At 42.6% G+C, this 23,713-nt stretch overlaps 1 protein-coding gene across 1 annotated transcript in view; it reads left to right on the top strand.

The window, feature by feature from the left end:
• Window positions 1–23,631, top strand: part of PDIA3 (protein disulfide isomerase family A member 3) — a 28,652-nt gene extending 5,021 nt beyond the window's left edge. Inside the window, exons 2-13 of the mRNA XM_084774321.1 lie at window positions 5,774–5,852; window positions 8,046–8,163; window positions 10,721–10,828; window positions 13,361–13,490; window positions 16,575–16,691; window positions 16,879–17,004; window positions 18,515–18,697; window positions 19,020–19,128; window positions 19,811–19,939; window positions 21,125–21,204; window positions 21,514–21,571; window positions 22,197–23,631. Of these exons, the coding sequence (XP_084630447.1) occupies window positions 5,774–5,852; window positions 8,046–8,163; window positions 10,721–10,828; window positions 13,361–13,490; window positions 16,575–16,691; window positions 16,879–17,004; window positions 18,515–18,697; window positions 19,020–19,128; window positions 19,811–19,939; window positions 21,125–21,204; window positions 21,514–21,571; window positions 22,197–22,310 (1,351 nt within the window). The 3' untranslated portion in view covers window positions 22,311–23,631. The remainder of the gene's footprint in view (window positions 1–5,773; window positions 5,853–8,045; window positions 8,164–10,720; window positions 10,829–13,360; window positions 13,491–16,574; window positions 16,692–16,878; window positions 17,005–18,514; window positions 18,698–19,019; window positions 19,129–19,810; window positions 19,940–21,124; window positions 21,205–21,513; window positions 21,572–22,196) is intronic.
• Window positions 23,632–23,713: the final 82 nt, after the last annotated feature.

Raw genomic sequence — 23,713 nt, 5'->3', positions numbered from 1 at the left:
ATTGAGCTCCAGGCCTTAACCACACTAAGGAAACATTCTGCAGCTTGAATTCATTCTCTTCCTCCACCCTTTCTTCTCTGTCTCTTTCTCTCCTTCCCTCCCTCAGGTAAGGAGATAGAGTTTATAAGCCTAGTTTGGCTTTGACTTTAAAGACTATCTTAAAAACAGGCTGGTTAAAAAACAAAACAAAACAACAACAACAACAACAAAACAGACTGGTGAGATAGCTGGGGTTATGGGCATGTGCCTTTGTGACAGGCTTTGTGTATTTATAAGGTTGATAGATCTTTTTTTCCTCTTAATTTTCAGGATAGTTGAGGTAAAGATGTTAACTTTTGCTTTAATTTCGAGAACAACTACAATAGAAAGTAAACAACAAGAGACAGGCATCCTATATGCCTGTTAGCTCAGTTTTTCAGAAGCTGAGGCAGGAGGATTGTAGGTTTGAAAGTGTCTGGGCTACCTAAAAAGATTCTGCCTGTAAGGGCTGGAGAGATGTCTCAGTGGGTAAGAGCACTGACTGCTCTCTCAGAGGACTTGGGTTCAGTGCCCAGCATCTACATGGCAGCTCACAACTGTCTGTAACTCCTGTTCCAGAGGCTCTGACACCCTCACACAGACAGCAGTCAAAATACCAATGTCTCAAGATAATTAATTAATTTTTTTAAAAAATCCTGCCCTCAAAAGAGCAGGTGAAATGAGCTCTCCCCTTGCTGCTGTGGCACTGTCTGCTGTGTGAGCACTGGTAGATGACTTGCCTCTCTCTCTTTTCCTGTGCTGTATATTGCTAACGGTTGTCAGAAAACAGACTTCTTCAACAGTAACTCTGCTAGTCATCTGGAGTATTGTACTCTTTCCTTTCTGAAGCCTTAAATACTTAAGCCCAAACCTGGATCATATAGGCTTTAAAATGTATTTTTTTGAAACCTTTGGAAACTGGGCATAGTGCTACATGCATGTAGTCCCAACACTTAGGAGGGAGAGGCAGAAAGATTGCTGTAAGTCCTGGGACAGCCTGGTCTACATAGCAAGCTCCAGGCTGGCTAGGGCTACCTAGTGAGATGATGTCTTTTTTTTTTTTTTTTTTTTTTTTTTTTTTTAGATTTTTATTTATTTATTATGTATACAGATTACATTAGAGATGGTTGTGAGCCAACATGTGGTTGCTGGGAATTGAACTCATGACCTTTGGAAGAACAGTCAGTGCTCTTACCCTCTGAGCCATCTCTCCAGCCCCCGAGATGATGTCTTGAGAGAGAGAGAGGCAGACTTGGCTTTTTTTTTTTTTTTTTTAAATCTTCTTTCAATGTAATTGAGCAGAACGCTAGAGGACTATATAGAACGAAGTGCAAAACCAGACGGGGTGGTGCACACCTTTAATCCCAGCACTCAGGAGGCAGAGGCAGGTGGATTGCTGTGAGTTCGAGGCCAGCCTAGTCTACAAAAGCACGTCCAGGACAGTCAGGACTGTTACATAGAAAAATACTGTCGCGGGGGTGGAGGCGGGGTGGGGGACAAACAAACAAAGGAGTGTTGTGCAAGATGCATGCTTTAGTCATAGGTATGCTAAGCTGAAGGAGGAGTGTCATGGCCTTGCTGAGGCTGTGTTGGGCTTATTTCAGGATAGCCTGGAGCTAGAGTGAGACTGTCTTTTAAAAACGGATAACAATTCTCGCCTGAGTTTCAACACCATGTTAAGAAGCTCTTCAGTAGTAGAAAGCCTGGTTTTACAGTTGTATGGTTCGCTTGATCATGAAAACTGATCAAAACATTAGCTGGTATACTTTTCCCAGAGGACTCAGAGACACCTGCTCTTGTATCCGGGAAGTCCTAACAGTCCCACAGGTACTTGCCATGCATTTGGGTGTATGGCGCGTTCAGTATTCAGCCAGCCCCAGCTGTACATTACATCTCCAGAAGCCCAATGGGTTGCAGCGGGATCACTTTGAGAAGGTTCAAGACTTCTGTAACCTCCCTAGAGACAGTGAAAATAGAACACAGAAGGAAAAAAAGGCAGGCAAGGTGGTGCAATTCCAGGATTTGGGAAGTGGTGGTGGGTAAGGAGTTGAAGATGATGCTCTTCCCTTACAAAGTATTGTGCCCCTGAAAAGTGTGTCTAGATAAAGAATTTTTAGCCACTGTGGCCAGGCGGTGGTGACGCATGCCTTTAGTCCCAGCACTCGGGAGGCAGAGGCAGGTAGATCACTGTGAGTTGGAGGCCAGCCTGGTCTAAAAGCCAGTCCAGGATAGCCAAGGCTAACACAGAGAAACCCTGTGTCAACAAAACAGGAAGAAAAAAAAGAGAGACTGAAAAACAGACTGGCGAGATGGCCCAGTGACTGACAATGAATGCTACTTTTGCAGAGGAACAGATTCTGTTCCTAGCATCCATATCTGGGGCCTCACAATTGCCTGTAACTCCAGTTCCAAAGGATCTGATTTCCATGGCTACCTACACAACCTGTGGCATACTCATACACATGCACACAAAAATATTAAAGAGAAAAAACTGTAAAAGTGCATATTCTCCAAGGTCTTTAAGACCTGTTGAGAAATTGTCAAAGTTTAAATGAAGGACCAAGTAGTAGTAGTGGTTGTAGTGGTAGAGTACAAAAGAAAAAAAGTACTGCCAGCATACCCTGGGGTCCTGTTTACAGTGTGTGTGGGCCAGGGCAACCTTTGCATCATATGGAACCTAGTGACAAGTACATTTACTTACTATGTTATCTTTCACACCCATATACACATTTACTAAGAATATAAAAGGGGGCTGGAGAAATGCCTCAGAGATTAAGCACACTGACTGCTCCTCCAGAGGTCCTGAGTTCAATTCCCAGCAACCACTTGGTGGCTCACAACCATCTATAGTGTGATCTGATGCCCTCTTCTGGCCTATAGGTGGACATTCAGGCAGAGCACTGTATACATAATAAATAAATAAATCTTTTAAAAGTATATATATGTAAAAGGGCCAGACACAGTGGTGCATGCCTATAATCCCAGCATCTCTGCATTTTGAGAGGCAGAAGCAGGCGGTTCTCTGTGAGTTTGAGGCCACCCTGGTTTACAAAGCAAGTCCAGGACAACCAAGGCTACACAGAGAAATGTTTTGAAAAAACAAGCAGCCGGGTGCGGTGGCACACACCTTTAATCCTAGTTCTTGGGAGGCAGAGGATCTCTGAGTTCGAGGCCAGCCTGGTGTACAAAGTAAGTCCAGGACAGCCAACATAACATAGAGAAGCCCTGTCTCAAAAAAACCAAAAACACCCAAAACAAACAAAAAACCAAAAAGGGGGAAAAAGAAAAAGCACGTACTGCCACCACTCAACTAACCTCTTTCTTAGTGATATATAAAGTAATGGTTCCTTTATATAATCAGTGACATCATAGATGCAGTCAAAATATGGTATATATTTTTTAATTAATTTATTCTTCTCATAAAATATATCCCAACCTCAGCCTCCACTCCTCCCAGTCATTCCATCCTACACACCTTCCTCTCCCCTGGACCTATTGCTCCACCATTTCCCTTCAGAAAAGGGCAGATCTCCCAGGAATACCAACCAAATTTGGCATAACAGGATGAAATAAGTCTAGGCACAAGCTGGACAAGGCACCCCACAAGGGGGAAAAAAAGACCCCAAGAGCAGGCAAAAGAGTCAAAGTCTCCTACTCCCACTGTTAGGAGTCCCACAAGAACACCGAGCAGCACCGTGTATGAAGAGGACCTAGTGCTGATCCATGCAGGCTCTGTCACTGCGGCTTCAGTCTCTGTGAGCCGTGGTTAGTTGCTTCTGTGGACTATGTCTCCTGGTATCCTAGACCCTCTCTGGCTCCTACAACCCTCCCTTTTCTGTGGTGTTCTTCAAGCTCCACCTAATGTTTTCCCTTCCCATACCCTCTCCCTCCATCCCTCCCACACCAGATCCCTCCTGTTCTCATGCGCACTCACCCCAGTCCACCTGCAAATTTTATTCTATTTCCCCTTCCTTCCTAAGAAGACCCATGTGTCCCCCATAGTCCTTGTTCCTTAGTCTCTTTGAGTCTGTGGATTGTAGTATGATTGTCCTTACTTAGCAGCTAATATCCACTTATATTTAATATATATCATGTTTGTCTTTCCAGGTCTGGGTTGCCTTGTTCAGGGTGATTCCCCCCTCCCCCTAGTTCTGACCATTCGCCTGTAAATAACATGATGTCATGAGTAATACTGCATTGTGGGAATGTACCACGTTTTCTTTTTCTTTAAGATTTTATTGCATTTCATTTTGTATGCATGGCAGGCTGTTGTGGATGCGTACACACCATAGTACATGGGTGGAGGCCAGAGGGCCCTTTCTTCTGCTGAGAGGGTTCCAGAGATGGAACTCAAGATTATCAGCAGTAACTTTCATTACTGGTCAACTCACTGGTTCCATTTTATGTATTCACTAAATGTTGTATAATAAATGAATGCTGAGACAGGGTTTCTCTGTGTAGCCCTAGCTGTCCTGGAACTTGCTCTGTAGACTAGCATGGCCTTGAACTCAAGAGGTCCTCCTGACTCTGTCTTCTCAGTGCTGAGATTAAAGGCCTGTGCCACCACTGCCTGGCATTGAATTTTTAACAAAACACAGATTCCAGTTATTTAATTATCAATAAAATAATTGCCATATGTGTACACATCTTTTTTTTTTTTTTAAACATCCCAGCATTTGAGAGGCAGAAATGAGCTTGGTCTGTATAGAGAGTCCAGGACAGCCAGGGCTACACAGAGAAACCCTGTCTCAGAAAAGCAAACAAAAAGAAGCATGGGAGTTGTTCCTCTGCCCCCATAGGTGCAAATCCACAAGAGAGGTTATATTATAAACTACACAGAATGCAGAACTGGAAAGATCTATAATGTCGCTCAGCATGTTGCCAGCATTATTGTAAACATGCAACTTAAGAGCAGTTCTTGTGAAGAGAATGAATGTGTGCGTTGAGCACATTAAGCACTCTTTTTTTGTTATTTTGTTTTTTGGGTTTTGTTTTTGTTTGTTTGTTTTTCCCAACAGGGTTTCTCTGTGTTGCCTTGGCCATCCTGGATTCACTTTGTAAACCAGTCTGGCCTCGAACTCACAGCGATCCACCTGCCTCTGCCTCCCGAGTGCTGGGATTAAAGGCGTGCGCCACCACGCCCAGCTACATTAAGCACTCTTAAGAGCTGAGGTGGCTAACTGAAGCCAAAGAGAAAGGTGCTGTGGTTCACCTGAAGCACCAGCCACTCCACCTAGGGAAGCCCACATAAGAACTAAGGGAAAGGAGCTTGAGCAGCAGGAGTCCGCTCCCTGTGACGTAACTCATTGGTTTAATGTTGGAAAACAGAAATGATAGGCATGCTGGGCAGTGGTGGCAAACGCTCTTAGCCCAGCACTTGGGAGGCAGAGGCAGGCGGATCTGTGTAAGTTCTAGGACAGCCAGGGCTACACAAAGAGACCCTGTATTAAAAAAAAAAAAGTGCTGCATGCCTTTAATCCAGCATTCAGGAGGCAGCCTGGTCTACAAGGCAGGTCCAGGACAGCCAAGGCTACACAGAGAAGCCCTGTCTCAAAAAACAAAAAAGTTTGTATTCAAAATCCCTGGGGTATAGCTTGGTAATGAATAATTGGTGTAGCATGCCTACAGTCAGTGCAGCAGAGGTTGGAAAAGGAAGGTCACAGCCTGGGCTATGTAACAAGACCTTCTCTTTAAAACAAAATCTGTAAAGTGTGTGTTAAACTAAGGCTCTGGCTTTCTTTCTTTTTTCATATAGGTGTGGACATTGCAAGAGGCTTGCTCCTGAATATGAAGCTGCAGCAACTAGATTAAAAGGGATAGTCCCATTAGCAAAGGTGAGCATCAATGGAGTCAGTGTGGAGTGCTTTTATCACATGTATGTGTGAGCTTGTATGCACGTACCATGTGAGTCCTTGGGCTTGGAACAAACCCCTTTACACGCGGAGCTGTCTCATTGAGTCAAGTACTTTACTGGTATGTAAAACCAGTATTTCAGGAGGGGGATTGAGAGACGGCTCAGTGGTTAAGAGCATTTGGCCCCTCTTACAGAGGATGTAGGTTCATTACCCAGTACTCACTTGGTGGTTCACAATTATTCTTAATTCCAGTCCCAGTGGATCTGATGCCTTCTTCTGACCCCTGCAGGCACTGCATGCATCTGGTACAAATACACACTGGCAAAACACTTATACACAAAATAAAATGTAAATTTTTTTTTAAAGGAAAGAAAGAACATGGTAAATAAGAACCAAGGAGCAGATAAAAGCAATAAAGGTATAGCTGTAAGGGTGAGAAGGAAGATTCTTTTTTTTTTTTTTTTTATGACATATAGAGGTTGTTATATGAGCATGAGGGGAGAAATGGGGGTGGTGCCCCAGAGAGAAACAGAGACAGGAAGAGAGAAACAGGAAAGCGGAAAATAACTGTTGAATAATATACCCTGATGTTAGTGATGAGATCAGGAAAAATAGCATGAGATCTTGCAGAATATGTAGCCAAGTGGTTAATTGTAAGGTTGGTGTTTGTTTTCATAGTGCTTTAAGAGCTGGCTGTGATGGAAGCCTGTGATGCTAGTATGTGGGAGGTAGAGTCAGGATTAGAAATTTAAAACCGGCCGGGCATGGTGGCAGGCGGATCGCTGTGAGTTTGAGGCCAGCCTGGTCTACAAAGGGAGTCCAGGACAGCCAAGGCTACACAGAGAAACCCTGTCTCAAAAAAAAAAAAGGAAAAGAAAAGAAAAGAAATTTAAAGCCAAGCTGGGCGTGGTGGCACATGCCTTTAATCTCAGCATTCAGGAGGCAGAGGCAGGCAGATCCCTGTGAGTTTGAGGCCAGCCTGGTCTACAAAATGAGTCCAGGACAGCCAAGGCTATACAGAGAAACCCTGCTTTGAAAAAAAAGTTTTAAGACCAGCCTGAGTTTTCCTGAGATCTTGTCTCACAAGTGAAGAAACAGGCAAAATTGTAATGTTTAATAAAATTTGTCATTCTATAGTATTCACGGCTGTTCCAGTTTAAAGGTCATGTCTGCTAACTTCAGATAAGTAGTTTCTTATTAGAAGTTTTTAAGCTGGGTGTGGTGGCACACCCAGCACTTGGAAGGCAGAGGCTGGAAGATCTCTTGAGTTTTAGGCCAGCCTGGTCTACAAAATAAGTCCAAGACAGACAAGGCTATACAAAGAAGCCCTGTCTCAAAACAACAACAATAATAAAATTTAAAAATAGAAGTTTTTGAAACTACATATAGCTGGTCGTGGTGGTTAAGGAGGCATAGGCAGGGAAATATCTGTGAGTTAGAGGACAGGGCTTTGTTACACCGAGAAACCCTGGCTCAAAAAAACCCTACATTTAATCCTGGCAATAAGCAATTTGCCGTACCCCAAAAAGCCGTTTTGTAATTTTTTTTTCATATGAAAATAACATATTTACAAGGTTGTATGGCTATACATTAATTTTCTGAACTTCACAATTTACTCATATTTGGATCAAACCCCAATGTCTTATAAAGGTTAATGTGTATCCTGTGGTTTTAAACCAATTGTTTGCTTTTAATGTAACAAATATTGATGCATTACCAATAAACAAATTATGTACAAAATCAAATTATATCCGATTCCAGCTAAATGGTGGGTATGCTTAAGCACATACCTTTGGAAATAATTGTCACCAAAGTAAAAATAAATATCTGTTAGGGCCAAGAGTGTAGCTTAGTGGTAAAGTGGTGCATTTGGTGCATTTGGTCAGGACTGAGACTAGCTTTGTGGTAGAGTGGTGCATTTGGTCTGTAGCATGGGCGGGGGGAGCATTATTGAAATAGTTTAAATACTAATTTTAGACTTTTTATATGAAGCCAAGGAATCTACATTCTAAAGCATCTCTTGGGCAGTTCTGATCTAGTTATGTAACACCTGTACATCTTTTAGGCCTAATGGCCTGTGCTAAGTATACCAAGAAGTATTGATCTTGGGACTATGATAAGATCTTGCAACAGGTACCTAGATAACAAGATACCTCTGGTTCTAATCTTCAGGTGGACTGCACTGCCAACACAAACACCTGTAATAAGTATGGAGTCAGTGGCTACCCAACCCTCAAAATATTTAGAGATGGTGAAGAAGCAGGTGCTTATGACGGGCCTAGGACTGCCGGTAAGAACCCTGGACTGCTTTAACCCAGGCCAGGCTTACGTTTCTTTCTTTTTATTTTTTTGAGACTTCAAATACAAGCTCAGCTACACATGTTTTCATTTGATAATTGTTACCAGCTTTACTCTGTGTCAGATAACCTCGATAGTAGGTGTTGGTGTTCACTGGTCCTGCTTTTCTGGAGTTTGTGTCCTAGCTGATGGAAGGAGGCAGTTATATACATGTGGGCTTTAAGTCATGGTAGAGTACTTGACTGCTATGTGCAAGGTGTAGTTTCAGTCCCCAGCATAGCAAAGAAAATGTATCTAGTGCTCATTATGATGGCCACCACTATTTTTAAAAAGTGGTGGGGAAACTGGGGGTGGTGGTATATAAAATGGTCGGGAAGGGAGCTCAGTGAAGTCTCTTGATTACCACGATTGAGATAGCCTTGGGTTGGATTAGCAGCATGCACAAGAGATATACACAGACACTGAAGATTTGGAGAGATTGGAACTGTTGTCCACTGTTGGTGGGAATGAAAATAAAGCTGCTATGGAATATGATGCAGCGATTCCTCCAAAAATTTAAAGCGAAGCTCACCACTGGGGGTCATGGTGCATGCCTTTAATCCCAGCACTGAGGAGGCAGAGATGGGCAGGTCTGGTCAACATTGTATATTTCAGGGCCCTGTCTCAAAAAAAAAAAAAAAAAAAAACAGAAATGAAGAGCTCAGGATCATCCTTAGCTATATAGTGAATTTAGGGCTAACTGTAGCTACATAGGACCCTATCTTTAAAAAAACAAAACAAAACACTTCAGGTAAAAATCTGCATATGGAGGAGTTTGTTTGTTTAGGGCCTCAGAAGCATTGGTTTTGTTTTTTGTTGAGATGGGGTTTCTATGTGTATGTAGCCTTGCCTGTCCTGGACTCTCTTTGTAGACCAGGCTGGCCTGGAACTCACAAAGATCCACCCACCTCTGCCTCCCGATTGCTGGGATTAAAGGCGTGCGCCACCGCGCCCGGCTGCCTCAGAAGCATTGTAACCACTGAACTACTGGTTTACTAATAGAATGGATGTTTACTGAATTTTTAATGTGATGGGCACTGTAAAGCCTGTTTATGTGGAATTTAATTGGTAGTCAGGAAAGAGGTTAAAAAACAGGAGAGGGGCTGGAGATATGGCTCAGTGGTTAAGAGCACCGACTGCGCTTCCAGAGGTCCTGAGTTCAAGTTCCAGCAACCACATGGTGATCTGATGCCCTCTTCTGAAGTGGAGGTGTACACACAGGCAGAGCACTGTATTCATAATAATAAATTTTTTAAAAAAGAGGGAAATCTATTATGAAAGCAGCTTAAAATTATAAATTCCTGTACTCTTTGTAGGATTACTTCTAGAAATTTACCTTACAGATGTACTGTGCATACTCACCTGTAGACAGGGTTGTTTGTCATGGAATCTTTTGAAAAAGCAAGAGATTAGAAATAATGTCTGCCAGTTGTCTTGGATTAAATAAAGTCACTGTATGTTAATCCAAAAAACACTCGGCAGCTGTAACATGATTAAAGGCTGTCAGGATCGCTCAGTGGGTAAAGGCAGGCCTTCAGTAAATGAGTTTAGGGTGCCACCACCACACCAGGAAAAAAAAAGGAAGAAACAGGTGTATGTTGACATATATATTGCCATTTTGAAGATAAAAGTATGTAATTTTCTATGTGTATGTGTATATGTGTTAATTTAAAAGAAAATCCCAATCATTCTATTTTATCAGTAAAGACTCGGGGCCAGATACTGGGGTGAAAACCTGTTAGCCCAGAGAGACAGAGAAAGCACCCAACTGACCTTCCTACTCAGCTCACATCCCAGTGGAAAAGGCCCCAAAAGCCAGCTAGTTCAAAGCTCATAAAGCCAAAGGCCAAAGAGCTGAAGAGCTCTCAAGAGCTAAAACACTAAAGCTAAAAGCCCCTTCTACTTCTGCAGCCTTCAACTCAAAGTCCTTTCTACTCTTTAATCCCTGTCAGCTGGTTTTTTGCTCTGCTTCTTGACCTAGGGTTAACTATTAAAGCATGTGTACAGAAAGCTCTTGGATTAAAGAGGTGTTTTAGGACTCAGCCACGCCAAACAAGAGACAGGTTTTTTACAGTTCACAGTCTGAGATTACAATGGAATCAAATATCCTATAATGTATATATATTTGAAGGATATACAAATTACTGTTTAGCTTTTTTGGCTAAAATCAAGTGGAAGGATACATAAGCTAAAGCTGAACTTTTTATGTATGAGAAAGAAATTGAGTGGTGTAGGAAGAAAACTTCATTGAAAACACACGCTGCACCTTTTGATTTTCCTGTTTGGTTTGGGTTTGGTTTTAGATTTTTTGAGACAAGGTGTTTCTGTGTAACAGCTCTGGCTGTCCTGAAACTCACTCTGTAGGCCAGGCTGGCCTCGCGTACAGAGCTCTGCCTGCCTCCCGAGTACTGGGATTCAAGGCACGCCCCACCACTGCCCTTTTGAATTTTTAGTCATTTCCAATCCTTATCTTCTCAAGTTACATGTGTTAATATAATTTTATCTTTAAGATGGAATTGTTAGCCACTTGAAGAAACAAGCAGGACCAGCTTCAGTTCCTCTCAGGACTGAGGAGGAATTTAAGAAGTTCATTAGTGATAAAGATGCCTCAGTGGTGGGTAAGTAGCACGTGCTTGTTTATGCCACAAGATTGATTGGATTGTAAGGAACCTTTATATTTGGGAAGACCACAGAGTTAAAGCAGCTGAGGCAAACTTGAAGCGGTTAGTAGAGAACTGAGTCAGCATGCTATAATGGGAAGAGAATGGTGTCTTGTGTAGGCTTATATTAGAGACATAAGGGTTTATTTCAGTTAAAAGACCAAAAGTATGGCACACACCTTTAATCTCAGCACCCAGGGAGGCAGAAGCAGGCGGATCTTTGAGCCAGGTCTACAGAGAAGCCCTATCTTGAAAAACACAAACAAAAAGACCAAAATATAAGTGTTGGCTTACCCTCCACCCCCTCCCCACAGTGCTGAAAATTTAGCCTACCTCATCACTCCTCCCAGGCAAGCGCTCTGCCACAAAGCTATATATAGTCTTGCTGTGTCCCTTCTTTAACTCAGAGTTAAGTCTTTTGTACAGTAGTTAGATCAAAATAAGGTTTAAGGTAAGAGATTACAAATAAGTAGCCAACTCCTGTGTCTACTAGCAGTTCCCATGGGTGTCTTTGTGATTGTATTGGCCAGGGTTCTGTAGCTGTAAGCACCTGAGGCTGAGTCAGATGTAAAGAGAAGAGAATTATCTTATAGTTGGGGTGTTCAAAAACGCAGTGGCACCAAAATTTAAGTTCTGGTGCTGGTATGTTTAGCTACATCTCATGAAAGGAATTCATACAACAAGGAAATATTTTATGTTGTAGGCCGGAAGCCAGAGAAGAAGGAGGTGCCAGGCTTACCACCATACCCAATTTAAAGAAAAGTGTGTGTGTGTGTGTGTGTGTGTGTGTGTGTGTGTAACACTGAGGTTAAAACTTTGGCCTCTGGGCTCAAAGCCCTCTTCTGGCATGCAGGTGTACCTGCAGAGATAGAGCAGTCTAATACATAGAATAAATAAAATATTAAAAAACAAACAAAAAACCTTGGCCTCAGTCTGGCAGTGTTAGCACATGCCTTTCATCCCAGCTCTGGGGAGGCAGAGAGCAGGTGGATCTCTGAATTTGAGGCGAGCATGATGGCACACTTTGTTTATTTTAGGAGACAGGTTTCTCTGTGTAGCCTTGGCTGTCCTGGACTCAACTTTGTAGACCAAGCTGGCCCTGAACACACAACAATGTGCTTTCCTCTGCCTCCTTGAGTGCTGGGGTTTTCTTTAATTTCAGCTCTCTGGAAGTGGAGACAGGCAAATAGAACTCTTGTTCTAGGCATAGTGAAAACATACCTTGTCCCTTCCAAAAAAAAGAAAAAAAAGAAAAGAAAACAACTTTAAAATTAAACCTGTGGGGGCTGGAGAGATGGCTCAAAGGTTAAGAGTACCGTCTGCTCTTCCAAAGGTCCTGAGTTCAGTTCCCAGCGACCACAACCATCTATAATGCGATCTGGTGCCCTTTTCTGGCATGCAGGTGTACATGCAAGCGAAACACTGTATATATAATAAGTAAATTGTTTTTAACCTGTAACGGATGTTTGCATTTGTTAATCTCCTAAACCTAAAATAAAGCTGATTCTCTGCAGTAGCAGGTTATTTTACCACTTAAATTTGACTTACCTGTATTTAACAAATGTTAAAAAGATGGCTTGGTAGTTAAGAGTATTTGCCAGAATTCTGTTTCCCGCCCTCACATTTGGTATAGCTCTAGCTTCAGGGGTGCTGAAGTCCATCTGGCGTCCCAACTACCTGCCAGACAAGTCATTCACTCGTCTGAAAGTAACTAACCATAGAGCTGGGCACAGTGGCACATGCCTATAATCCTGACTCCCTAGGGGGCAGAGGCAGATGGATCTCTGAGTTTGAGGACAGCCAAGGCTCCACAAAGAAACCTTGTCTGGCAGGGGAGGGGTCAAAAGGTCCCTTTAAAGACAAGGAATATAGGGTGAAAAGGTAAAGGGATTATAGTGCTTTGAGATGGGGTTTCTCTATAGACCAGGCTGGCCTGGAACTCAGCCTGTGTAAACAGGCTAGCTGTATAGTCACAGAGATCTGCTTCCCAGGTGCCAGGATTAACAGTATGTGCACCACCATATTTTGTTTAATGTGTACGGGTGTTTTGCCTGCATGTATATGTCTCAGATCCCCTGGAGCTAGACTCACAGCTTTGAGCTTCCACGTAAGTATCAGAATTGAACACAGGTCCTTTGGAAGAATAGTCTGCTCTTAAACACTGGACTAATTCTTCAGACCCTGTTGCCATGTTGTTTTAATCTTCCTAATACCTGAAAAATATTTCCTAAAACTCTTACGAAGTGAGGCAGTTTGCCCATATCTATTCTGGAAAAGTGGAAGAAAGACTTGAGTTCTACCAAATCCTTTCCCGTACTTTATCTAGAGGGCGGGGGAAGAAATACTGTGTCATATATCCAAGACCAGGTAGCCAGGTCTTTGCCTGAATTACGGTCTCTCTCCATAAGAGACTGAATGAAGGCTTTGAAAACTAGAAAAATGTTAAGTCACAGCATTGGTTATTCCTTGTGTTTGACGTTTCCTATGCAGGTTTTTTCAGGGACTTATTCAGTGATGGGCACTCGGAGTTCCTAAAAGCAGCCAGCAACTTGAGAGATAACTACCGATTTGCACACACCAACCTTGAGTCTCTTGTGAAGGAATACGATGATAATGGAGAGTAAGTAACTGATTATAAGCAGCTAATATAAGTAAACATATGTAGATATGTAAGTGTTGTGGTACACATTTGCTATAGAAATATATAAAGTGAGGGAAGCTTTTTCATTTTTTTGTGGGCTGAGGCATAGTATTTTTTTTTTAATTTTTTTATTAATTCTTGTTACATCTCAGTGGTTATCCCATCCCTTGTATCCTCCCATTCTTCCCTCCCTCCCATTTTCCCCTTATTCCCCTCCCCTATGACTTGCTGAGGGGGATTTCCTCCCCCTGTATATGCTCATAGGGTATCAAGTCTCTTGATAACCTGCTAGCCTTCCTCTGAGTGCCACCAGGTCTCCCCATCCAGGGGACATGGTCAAATATGAGGCACCAGAGTTCGTGTGAAAGTCATACCCCACTCTCCACTCAACTGTGGAGAATGTCCTGTCCATTGGCTAGATCTGGGTAGGGGTTTAAAGTTTACTACCTGTATTATCCTTGGCTGGTGCCTTAGTTTGAGCAGGGAGGCATAGTATTAATTAAACTAAAAAAACCTAAGGCTGAGGGTGGCGGTACACATTTTAATCACAGCAGAGGCAGTCAGATCTCTGAGTTCAAGTCCAGCCTAGTCTACAAAGCGGGTTCAGAACAGCCAAGGCTACACAGAGAAACTAGCTTGGAAAAGGAAGGAAAGGAAAAGCTATAGGAGAGATGGCTCAGTGGTTTAAGAGCTATAACTCCAGCTCTGGGGGTTCTGAGACCCTCACACAGACATACATGACAGGGCTAGAGGGATGGCTCTGGCTAAGAGCTAGTGCTGCTTTTGCAGAAGACTAGAGTTTAGTTCCAAGCATCCAACCAGGCAGCTCACAGCTACCTGTAATTATTTCAGGGATTCTGGCAGGTGTTCTGGCTCTGTGGGAACCCCCATGAACAGCATGCATAGGAAAAGGCTTCATAGAAAGGTGGTTGGCCTTTTCTTGAGAAAACAATCTTGCAATATAGATCAAGCAGGACTTTAACTTATAGTAGTTCTGTCTCCATACTATGCCCAGTGAGGAGGTGATTGTTAGAGGAACTTTTCCAGGTAGGATATGGCAGTTGGGCTGGAAATTATTCTAGATCAAAGCTCAGGAAATAGCTCATCAGTAAAGTGCTTGCTGTGTACCCACATACAGAGTGTTAGCGTGTTGGTGTATACCTGTTCTGATTTGGTTTAGGTTTTTTTGTTTTGTTTTAAGATTTATTTATTTATTTATTTATTTATTTATTATGTATACACCATTCCGCCTGTATGTGTCCCTGCCTGCCAAAAGAGGGCACCAGATCTCATTATAGATGGTTGTGAGCCATCATGTGGTTGCTGGGAATTGAACTCAGGATCTCTGGAACAGCAATCAGTGCTCTTAACCTCTGAGCCATCTCTCTAGTCCCTTGATTTAGTTTTTTGAGACAGGGTTTCTTTGTATAGCCCTGGGTGTCCTAGGACTCACTTTGTAGAAAGGTTTGCCTCGAACTCCTAGATCCGCCTGCCTCTGCTTCCTGAGTGCTGGAATTAAAGTCATGGGTCACAAAACAACAGTAAAATAGAAAAGGCTCTAACAATTTTTATTGTCACATTTACTGTCAGCTGTGGCACCAGGATGTTCCTAGTCCTATACAGATTTGACAATATGATATTCTCCAACGCTAAGCTGGTTTACCACTTTAATTGGGTGTTAAGAATTTCATAAATTTGTGTTGGAATTCAAGAGCCCGCAATTCTTTTTGGGGGGGGCAGGGGGGCAGTTTCGAGACAGGGTCTCTCCCGAGTGCTGGAATTAAGGGCGTGTACCACCACACCCAGCAAGAGCCCGTAATTCTAACTTTAGTTTCACTATTGACTTCAAAGATGTTGGACCAAGTATCACTATAATCCTTAAGGCTTCAGATTGTCTTGTTCAAAAGGGAATTAAGAGTAATTTGTTTCTTATCTTTTTTTGTTATTTTTAATATTTTGTCTATTTGTGTATCTGTGTGCCACGTACATGCCTCATGTTCAAAAATGTGATGAGCCTCCCTGTGGGTGTTGGGATTGAGCGTGAGTCCTTTGCAAGAACAAGCGCTCTTAACCACTGAGCCAAGTCTCTAGCCCCCCCCTTTTTTTTTTTTTTTGGTTTTTTGAGACAGGGTTTCTCTGTGATAGGCTTGTTTGTCCTAGACTTGCTCTATAGACCAGGCTGAGCTCGAACTCACAAAGATCCACCTGCCTCTGCCTCCAGAGTGCTGGGATTAAAGGCGTGTGCCACCACGTCCGGCCCCATATTTCTAATTTTTATTTTATTTATTTATGTTTCTAGACAAGGTTTCTCTATGTAGCCATGGCTGTCCTGCAGTTCACTCTGTAGACCAGGCTGCTCTTGAACTGTCAGAGATTCTCCTGCCTCTACCTCCCGAGTACTGGGATTAGTCAGGCCCACTTTTGGTAAGCAGAACTGGCACCTGCATTAAGGCACCCGATACCGACTCTCATTACAGGTCTTGGGGCGGAAGCTATCTCAACCTATTCTCAAACTTTAAATGGGTAAGAAGCCCAGCTTGCTGGTGTAGAGCCAGGCCTAGAATGCGAGTACCTAGTTTATTTCTGTTATGGTATCAGGAATGGAACCCAAGGTTGGCAAACACTCAAGCTACATCAGGTTTAAAACAGGGTCTCTCTGTAGTGCTTCTGAAATGCAGAGATTACAGGCATGTCATAGTGCGTGTCTTGTCAAGAGTTTTGGAGTTGTTTGTTTTGTTGTTATTGTTTTATTTTGTTTGTTTTTCAAGACAGCGTTTCTCTGTGTATCATTGGCTGTCTTGGAAATCACTTTGTAGATGAGGCTGGCCTTGAGCTCACAGTGATCCGCCTGCCTCTGCCTTAGAGTGCTGGGATTAAAGGTGTGCGCACTTGTATCCCTGGCTGATTTGTAGAGCAGGCTGGCTCTACACTCCTAGAAGTCCACCTGCTTCTGCTTTCTGACTGCTAGAATAAAAGGTGTCCAGCTCATTCTGAGCTTTAAATGAAGTTGAGAGACAATTCTACTGTCTGTTGCTAAGACACTTTTTGGTTTTGGTTTTTAAGGGGGATCACTTTATTTCGTCCTTTGCATCTTACTAACAAGTTTGAAGACAAAACTGTGGCGTACACTGAACAGAAAATGACCAGTGGCAAGATTAAAAAGTTTATTCAGGAAAGCATGTGAGTACCTCTTTCCTTGACTGGAATTTGTTTTAGTTTGTTTACCTCAGTCAATTAACATGCGAGGGATTATAATTTTGAAGCTATAATGTGTGGGCCCAATAACTATCATGGGTCCTGTATGTTGCTCAGTACTTGTATTAAATGTTGATAATGACTTATAAATGCTATCCCTTTGATATTTCAGTTTTGGTATTTGTCCTCATATGACAGAAGACAATAAAGATTTGATACAAGGCAAGGACTTACTCACAGCTTACTACGATGTGGACTATGAAAAGAATGCTAAAGGTTCTAACTATTGGAGAAACAGGTAATGAACCATTCTTCTCCTTTATATAAACATGTTTCTTTGTTATGTTAACAGCTCTCATCATCCTGTTTTGTTATGCTGGGGTGTAGCTGTAATGCTGGGGAAGAGAATGAAGCGGTGATGTAGCTTAGTGCAGTCACTACCTAGTAAGCACAAAGCACTGGGTTTGGTTCCCAAGCACCATGCATATAGACCAAAAACCAACTTGCCTATTGTTAGTTCTCCTACCTGGTGAGTCCTGGGCACTCAAACTCAGATCGTCAGGTTGAGCCATCTCACCAGCACACGACACCACATTTAAAAAACAAAACAAAACCTGGGAGTGATGTCACAGGTGTAATACAAGTATTTAGAGAAAGAGACAGGGCAACCAGAAGTTTAAGACTATCCATGCTACATACTAAATTGGTGGCTAGTCTGGACTGCATAAGAGTCTGTCTTTAAAGTGCCAGGCGCATGCCTTTAGTCCCAGCACTCAGGAGACAGAGGCAGGTGAATTGCTGTGAGTTTGAGGCCAGCATGGTTACAGAGTAAGTCTAGGACAGCCAAGGCTAATACAGACAGACTCTGTCAAAAAAAAAAGTGTGTCTTTATAAGAAAGACAGGGAGCTAGAGAGTGTTGGGCACCTTTAATCCCAGAACTCAGGAGGCAAAGGCCGACAGATCTCTGAGTTCGAGGACAGCCTGGTCTACAGAGTGGGTCCCAGGACAGCCAGGGTTACACAGAGAAAACCGATCCTCAAAAAAACAAAACAAAAACAAAAGATAATTAATTAATGAAAGGGGCAAGTGGAAAGGAACACATGGCTCCAAAAACTGGATAAAGTCATAAGGACAAGTAACACATGCTATTTACAGAGTCTTTTAGGCACGAATTCTCTCTTCTTTGCTGTATAGTGAAAGATAGAACCCTGATATACAGGGTGCCTGCTTGTTTACAAGTTCTCTAGGTCCATTTTACCCTTGTATAAATGTTCTTTTCAGATCAGTTTTTATGCTTTTACAGTTAAATAATATAAGAAAACTCCTGCCATGGATTATGTGCCACCAACAATAATTCCAGAAGGCTGAATAGATCATAGAACTCTTTGCTTTCTAGCTTCCTGCTCCTTGGTTTCAAAGACTTAGCCTGGCATGGTGATGCAGGCCTTTCATCCTAGCACTCTGTGTTTGAGGCCAGCCTGGTTTACAAAGTGAGCTCCAAGACAGCTAGAACTACACAGAGAGAACTTGTCTCTTAATTTAAAAAAGGAGAGGAGGATAATGCTGGAGAAATGGCTGCTGTTAAGAGCACTGTGCTCTTCCAGAGGTCCTGAGTTCAATTCCCACCAACCACACGGTGGCTCACAACTGACTGTACCCTCTAATGCCCTCCTAGTGTGCAAGCATACATGCAGATAAAGCACTCATATACATAAAATAGGTTAACAAAATCTTTTAAAAAATTAAAAGCTTCCTCATACTGGTACATGGTCATGGTACAAATATTTCTCTTAATTATTCCTTACAGGGTAATGATGGTGGCAAAGAAATTCCTTGATGCTGGACACAAATTAAACTTTGCTGTAGCTAGCCGTAAAACCTTTAGCCATGAACTGTCAGATTTTGGCTTGGAGAGCACTACTGGAGAGGTTCCTGTGGTAGCCATCAGAACTGCTAAAGGAGAGAAGTTCGTCATGCAAGAAGAGTTCTCGTAAGTTACTGCTTACTTATGACCTAGGAAATCATTAAAGCCCAAACACTGAGAACTTAGAAAGTGACATTGGGGTGGGAGAAAATTCTTCTGCCAAACCTGGGATTTTTTTTTTTTTTCTGTTTATGTACTTTGAAAGATTATGATTTCTACAACTTAACAAAGGGTAGCTCTTGGAGTTCTTCCATAAATCCACTTGATTAGAAGTAGTGTGTGGAGGCTGGGCACGGTGGCGTGCTCCTGTGATCCCAGCATGCACTTGGGAGGTAGAAACAGGAGGAAAGGATCTGGAATTCCGGTGAGATTGTCTTTTCGTTTGCAGGCGGGATGGCAAGGCTCTTGAGCGGTTCCTGCAGGATTACTTTGATGGCAACCTGAAAAGATACCTGAAATCTGAGCCTATCCCAGAGACCAATGAAGGGCCTGTCAAGGTGTGTTGCTCGATCTAAACAAAAATTTACTGGTGTTTGTCTTTAATGCTAGGGCTCAAACCCATATTAAACTCCACTGAGCTACATCGCTAGCTAAGAAAACCATTACAGGTCCAGTGGGAGGCTTGGTGGGGAGAGCATATCTGCAAAAGCTTAGCCCTGTTGCCACGTAACAGTGGGAGGAGACTAAACGATAAAGCCTCCACGTTTATGCATGTATACGCACAATCAGTAAGGTTTTAAAGAAAGAAATCCACTAAGCATTTGTCTTTGATTTCCTGTGACGTACTGAACCTAGATTGACACAGATAGATAGAAGGGTAAGTTGGATAACGGGGAACAACAACATGTTTACAAATGTTGTGATACAAGTCGAGTGAGGCAAGTTAGGTCCAGGAACAGTTACAGGTTGTGGGTTTGTTTTCAGCGTTCTTTTTGGTTGGTGGGTTGGTTTGGTTTGAGTTTTTAAGACTGGGTTTCTCTGTGTAGCCTTCCCTGTCCTGGACTGGCTTTGTAGCCCAGGCTGGCCTTGAGCTCACAGAGATCTGCCTGCCTCTGCTGGGATTACAGGCGCGTGCCACACTGGGTTTTTTGTTAGTGGTTTTTGTTGTTGTTGTTGTTGTTGTTGTTGTTGTTGTTGTTGTTTTTCCAGCTTATGATTAGAGAGTCTTCTGTTTTCTAGGTTGTGGTAGCAGAAAATTTTGATGAAATAGTGAATGAAGAAGATAAGGATGTGCTGATCGAGTTTTATGCTCCTTGGTGTGGTCACTGTAAGAATCTGGAACCCAAATATAAAGAGCTCGGAGAAAAAGTAAGTCCAAACCCTCTTCTGAATATAAAATTGATCTGGAAGTTTATATAAATATCAAGCATAGACTTAATTAGTTCCTAAAGACTGGTATATTTTTTTTCCCTATTGTTTACGTGCTTGCTCTTGACTGCCCCCTAGTGTCTATAGCCTTAGAGAAGTTCAGAAAACCACCTGAACACATCATGCTCTTGACTGCCCCCTAGTGTCTATAGCCTTAGAGAAGTTCAGAAAACCACCTGAACACATCATGCTCATTCTACAGTACAGTAACAAATGTCTGGATCTTCTGAATGGTGGTATGGCTTATGAGTTCATATGGTCTTTCATTTTAAAATGCTTGGGGGGTTTTCCTTCATAATGTAATTCTAGCCAGGTAAATTTAATAGTGGATGTCAGGCGTGGTGGCGGGTCGCTGTGATTTTGAGGCCAGCCTGGTCTACAAAGTAAGTCTAGGACAGCCATGGCTACACAGAGAAACTCTGTCTCCAAAAACAAAAGAAAGAAAGAAAGAAAGTGGGTATGCGTAGTTATCTCAAACAGAGCCTGAGCATGTACTGAGCCTCCCCCGTGGATAACTAGACCTGGCTTTACATGTGTTCTTATATAAGAAAAGAGAAGCCAGGAAGTTAGGGACTGAGTCTGTGCTCTTTCCACTTAAGCAAAGCCTTTAAGTAAAACACGCAGGTCGCTGGGCATGGTGGCACATGCTTTTAATCCCAGCGCTTGGGAGGCAGAGGCAGGCAAATCTCTGAGTTCGAGGCCAGCCTGGTCTACAGAGTGAGTCCAAGACAGCCAGGGCTCTACAGAGAAACCCTGTCTCCAAAAACAAAACAGGTCAAAGGCTGAAATTGTCTTAAGTCACAGATCAGTAAGTACTTGTTGGGGAAAGCTTTACCAGGCTGGCTTCAAACTCTGAAATCTTTCTGCTTTTTGCCTTCAAAGAGCTAGGATTAAAGGCATGGACCACTAGGCCTGGGTTAGAAGCAAGTATTTTGGCTAGCCTGGAACCTGTGGCAATCCTGCTTCTGTCTCCAAGTGTAGCTGTGTGTATGTGAGCACTTATTTGTTTGAGGTAGGGTTTCACACTATAGCTCAGGCCAACTTAGAATTTGTGGCAATACCTGTGCCTCAGCCTCTTCAGTTCTGAAATTACAGATAAATTGGTATTACTTTTTTTATTAACAGCTCAGCAAAGACCCAAATATTGTCATAGCCAAGATGGATGCCACAGCCAATGATGTGCCTTCTCCTTATGAAGTCAAAGGGTAAGTTAATGAGAAAGTGGGGCTTTTAGAGATGGAATTTACTAGGTTGGCCTCAAACTCCTGAATCAGACTAGGCTAGCCTTAGCATCTGAGTAGCTAAGAAGAATCTATTTCCTTGCTGAACATAGTTCCGAGGATGAATTTCTTAAGTTTCTGCAATGGTTTATCCCAAAATTACTCCCAGAAACTTTGTGCTGTCTTATAATTTAGCCATTCAAGGAGAGTAACATCTGATCAGATTAGAGCCCACAAATAAAAATGATTCTAGAACACTTGGACAATTGATGATCTTCGTTTCCTTTTTTCTAGTTTCCCTACCATCTACTTTTCACCAGCCAACAAGAAGCTAAATCCAAAGAAGTATGAAGTAAGTGCATTGCATTGTCCTGTTTTCAAAAAACCACACAGACACATGTATGCACACAGCACATTGATACATGGTTATTTTACTCAATGTGCATTGGTGGTTTCTCTCTGTGAGGGTGTCAGAACTACAGTTACAGATGGTTGTGAGCTTCCGTGTTCATTATAGGGATTGAACCTGGGTCCTCTGGGAAAGCAGTAAGTTCTTAACCACTGACCATCTCTCCAGCCCTGATACCTAGTTCTTTCATTGACTTTATGTATTTATTTTTCTTTGTTTATTTATTGGTGGCAGTGAGTATGTGTGTGGAAGTCAGATGATAGCTTTGGGGAATCAGTTCTCTCCTACCATTTGGGATCTGGGGGTCAAATTCCACTAAGCCATCTCATTGGCCCTTATCTAGAGGTTTTTTTGGGGGGGGGGAGCAAGGATTGAGACAGAGTTTCTCTGTGTAGCCTTGGCTGTCCTGAATTTGCTTTATAGACCAGGCTGGCCTCGAACTCAAGAGATCTGCCTGCCTCTGCCTCCTGAGTGCTGGCATTAAAGGAGTGCACCACCACCACCACCACCCAACTTTACCTAGAGTTCTTTAGAAAGTTAAAATAGCCTTTTTATTTTTCTCCCCCAGGGTGGCCGTGAATTAAATGATTTTATTAGCTACCTACAACGAGAAGCTACAAACCCCCCTATAATTCAAGAAGAAAAACCCAAGAAGAAGAAAAAGGCACAAGAGGACCTTTAAAGCAACAGCCAAATGCACCACTTTGTACAAGGACTCTTAAACCAGAGATGGCAAAACCATCAGAAAGGACAGAATGATATATTCTGAATCCTGTTAAAGTTTCTCTAAACTGTTTCTTAGCTGCACTGTTTATGAAAATACCAGGACCAGTTTGTTTGTGGTTTGGGGAGAAAATTATTTGTGTTGGGAAAGAATGTTGTGGGGGTGGGGGGAATTGAGTTGGGGGGTTATTTTCTAATTTTTTTTGTACATTTGGAACAGTGACAATAAATGTGCCCCCTTTATACTGTTGGTTTTTTTCCCCTCATGGAATGGAAAATCAGGGTCTCTAAACTGTTAGTGTAGAGCTTTATTTGGTGATGGAAATGTTTGATTTATGCTGTTCAATACTTGTAGCTAAGCCAGGCATGTTGACACACTTGTAATCCCAACACTTGGGGGATGTAGGCAAGAGATCCAAAGTTCAAGGTCATCCTTTGCTACATAGCAGATTTGAGGTTAGCATCTTTTTTGTTTGTTTTGTTTTTGTTTGTTTTGGTTTTTTGAGACAGGTTTCTCTGTTTAGCCTTGGCTATCCTAGACTGCTTTGTAGACCAGACTGTCCTCAAATCCAGAGATCCACCACCTCTGCCTCCCTGAGTGCTGGGATTACAGGCCTGTGCCACTGAGCCTGCTGAGGCTAGCACCTTAAGCTATATAGAGTATTTGTTTTGTTGTTTTGTTTTGAGATAGAGTTTCTCTGTAGGCCAGGCTGGCTGGAACTCAAAGCGATCCGCCTGCCTCTGCCTCCCGAGTGCTGGAACTAAAGGTGTGAGCCACCACGCCCAGCCCAAGATCTTGGAACTTTTTTTAAAGCTTCATAATACCTGTTAGGCTGATTCTCATACCTTAAGACTGACTGGGTCCAGTTACCATCTCTAAATCTTCTTAATTTTTTAGTTTCCTTCTGTAGCCCAAGCTGGCCTTGAACTTATGACAGTCCTCTCTCCCTGGGTCCTGAGATTACAGTTGTTTCTGGCCTCATTCATGCCCTAAAGATGGATACTGTTTATCCTTGCCATGCAGCCGAGCTTTCTGCATGTTCATACCTCCCGAAGGTTGGTCTCTGTCCAGAAAATGCCCTGTGTGAGTGACATCAGTTTGAGGTTCCACCCAAGTTGTTTGAGGAATTGTTGACACTCCTGGGTGCAGCTCTCCCAAATCCTTGGGTGTAGCCATTAACTTCCCTCCAGGGAAACAGTATCATCGCTGGCAAGAACAAGAACCTACAGAGATCTGTTTCCTTTTGAGTAAATTAAAGTATTGCCCTCTTTATAACTAAGTCAGAATCTTGTCCATAATTGTAGCTTTCAACCCTGGATAACTCTAGATACATAGCCTTAATTCTAAGTGGCTCTAAACAG

This window comes from Acomys minous (assembly GCF_964271855.1).
Source record: "Acomys minous genome assembly, chromosome: 3".
Taxonomy (NCBI): domain Eukaryota; kingdom Metazoa; phylum Chordata; class Mammalia; order Rodentia; family Muridae; genus Acomys; species Acomys minous.
This window is presented reverse-complemented; position numbering and strand designations above follow the sequence as displayed.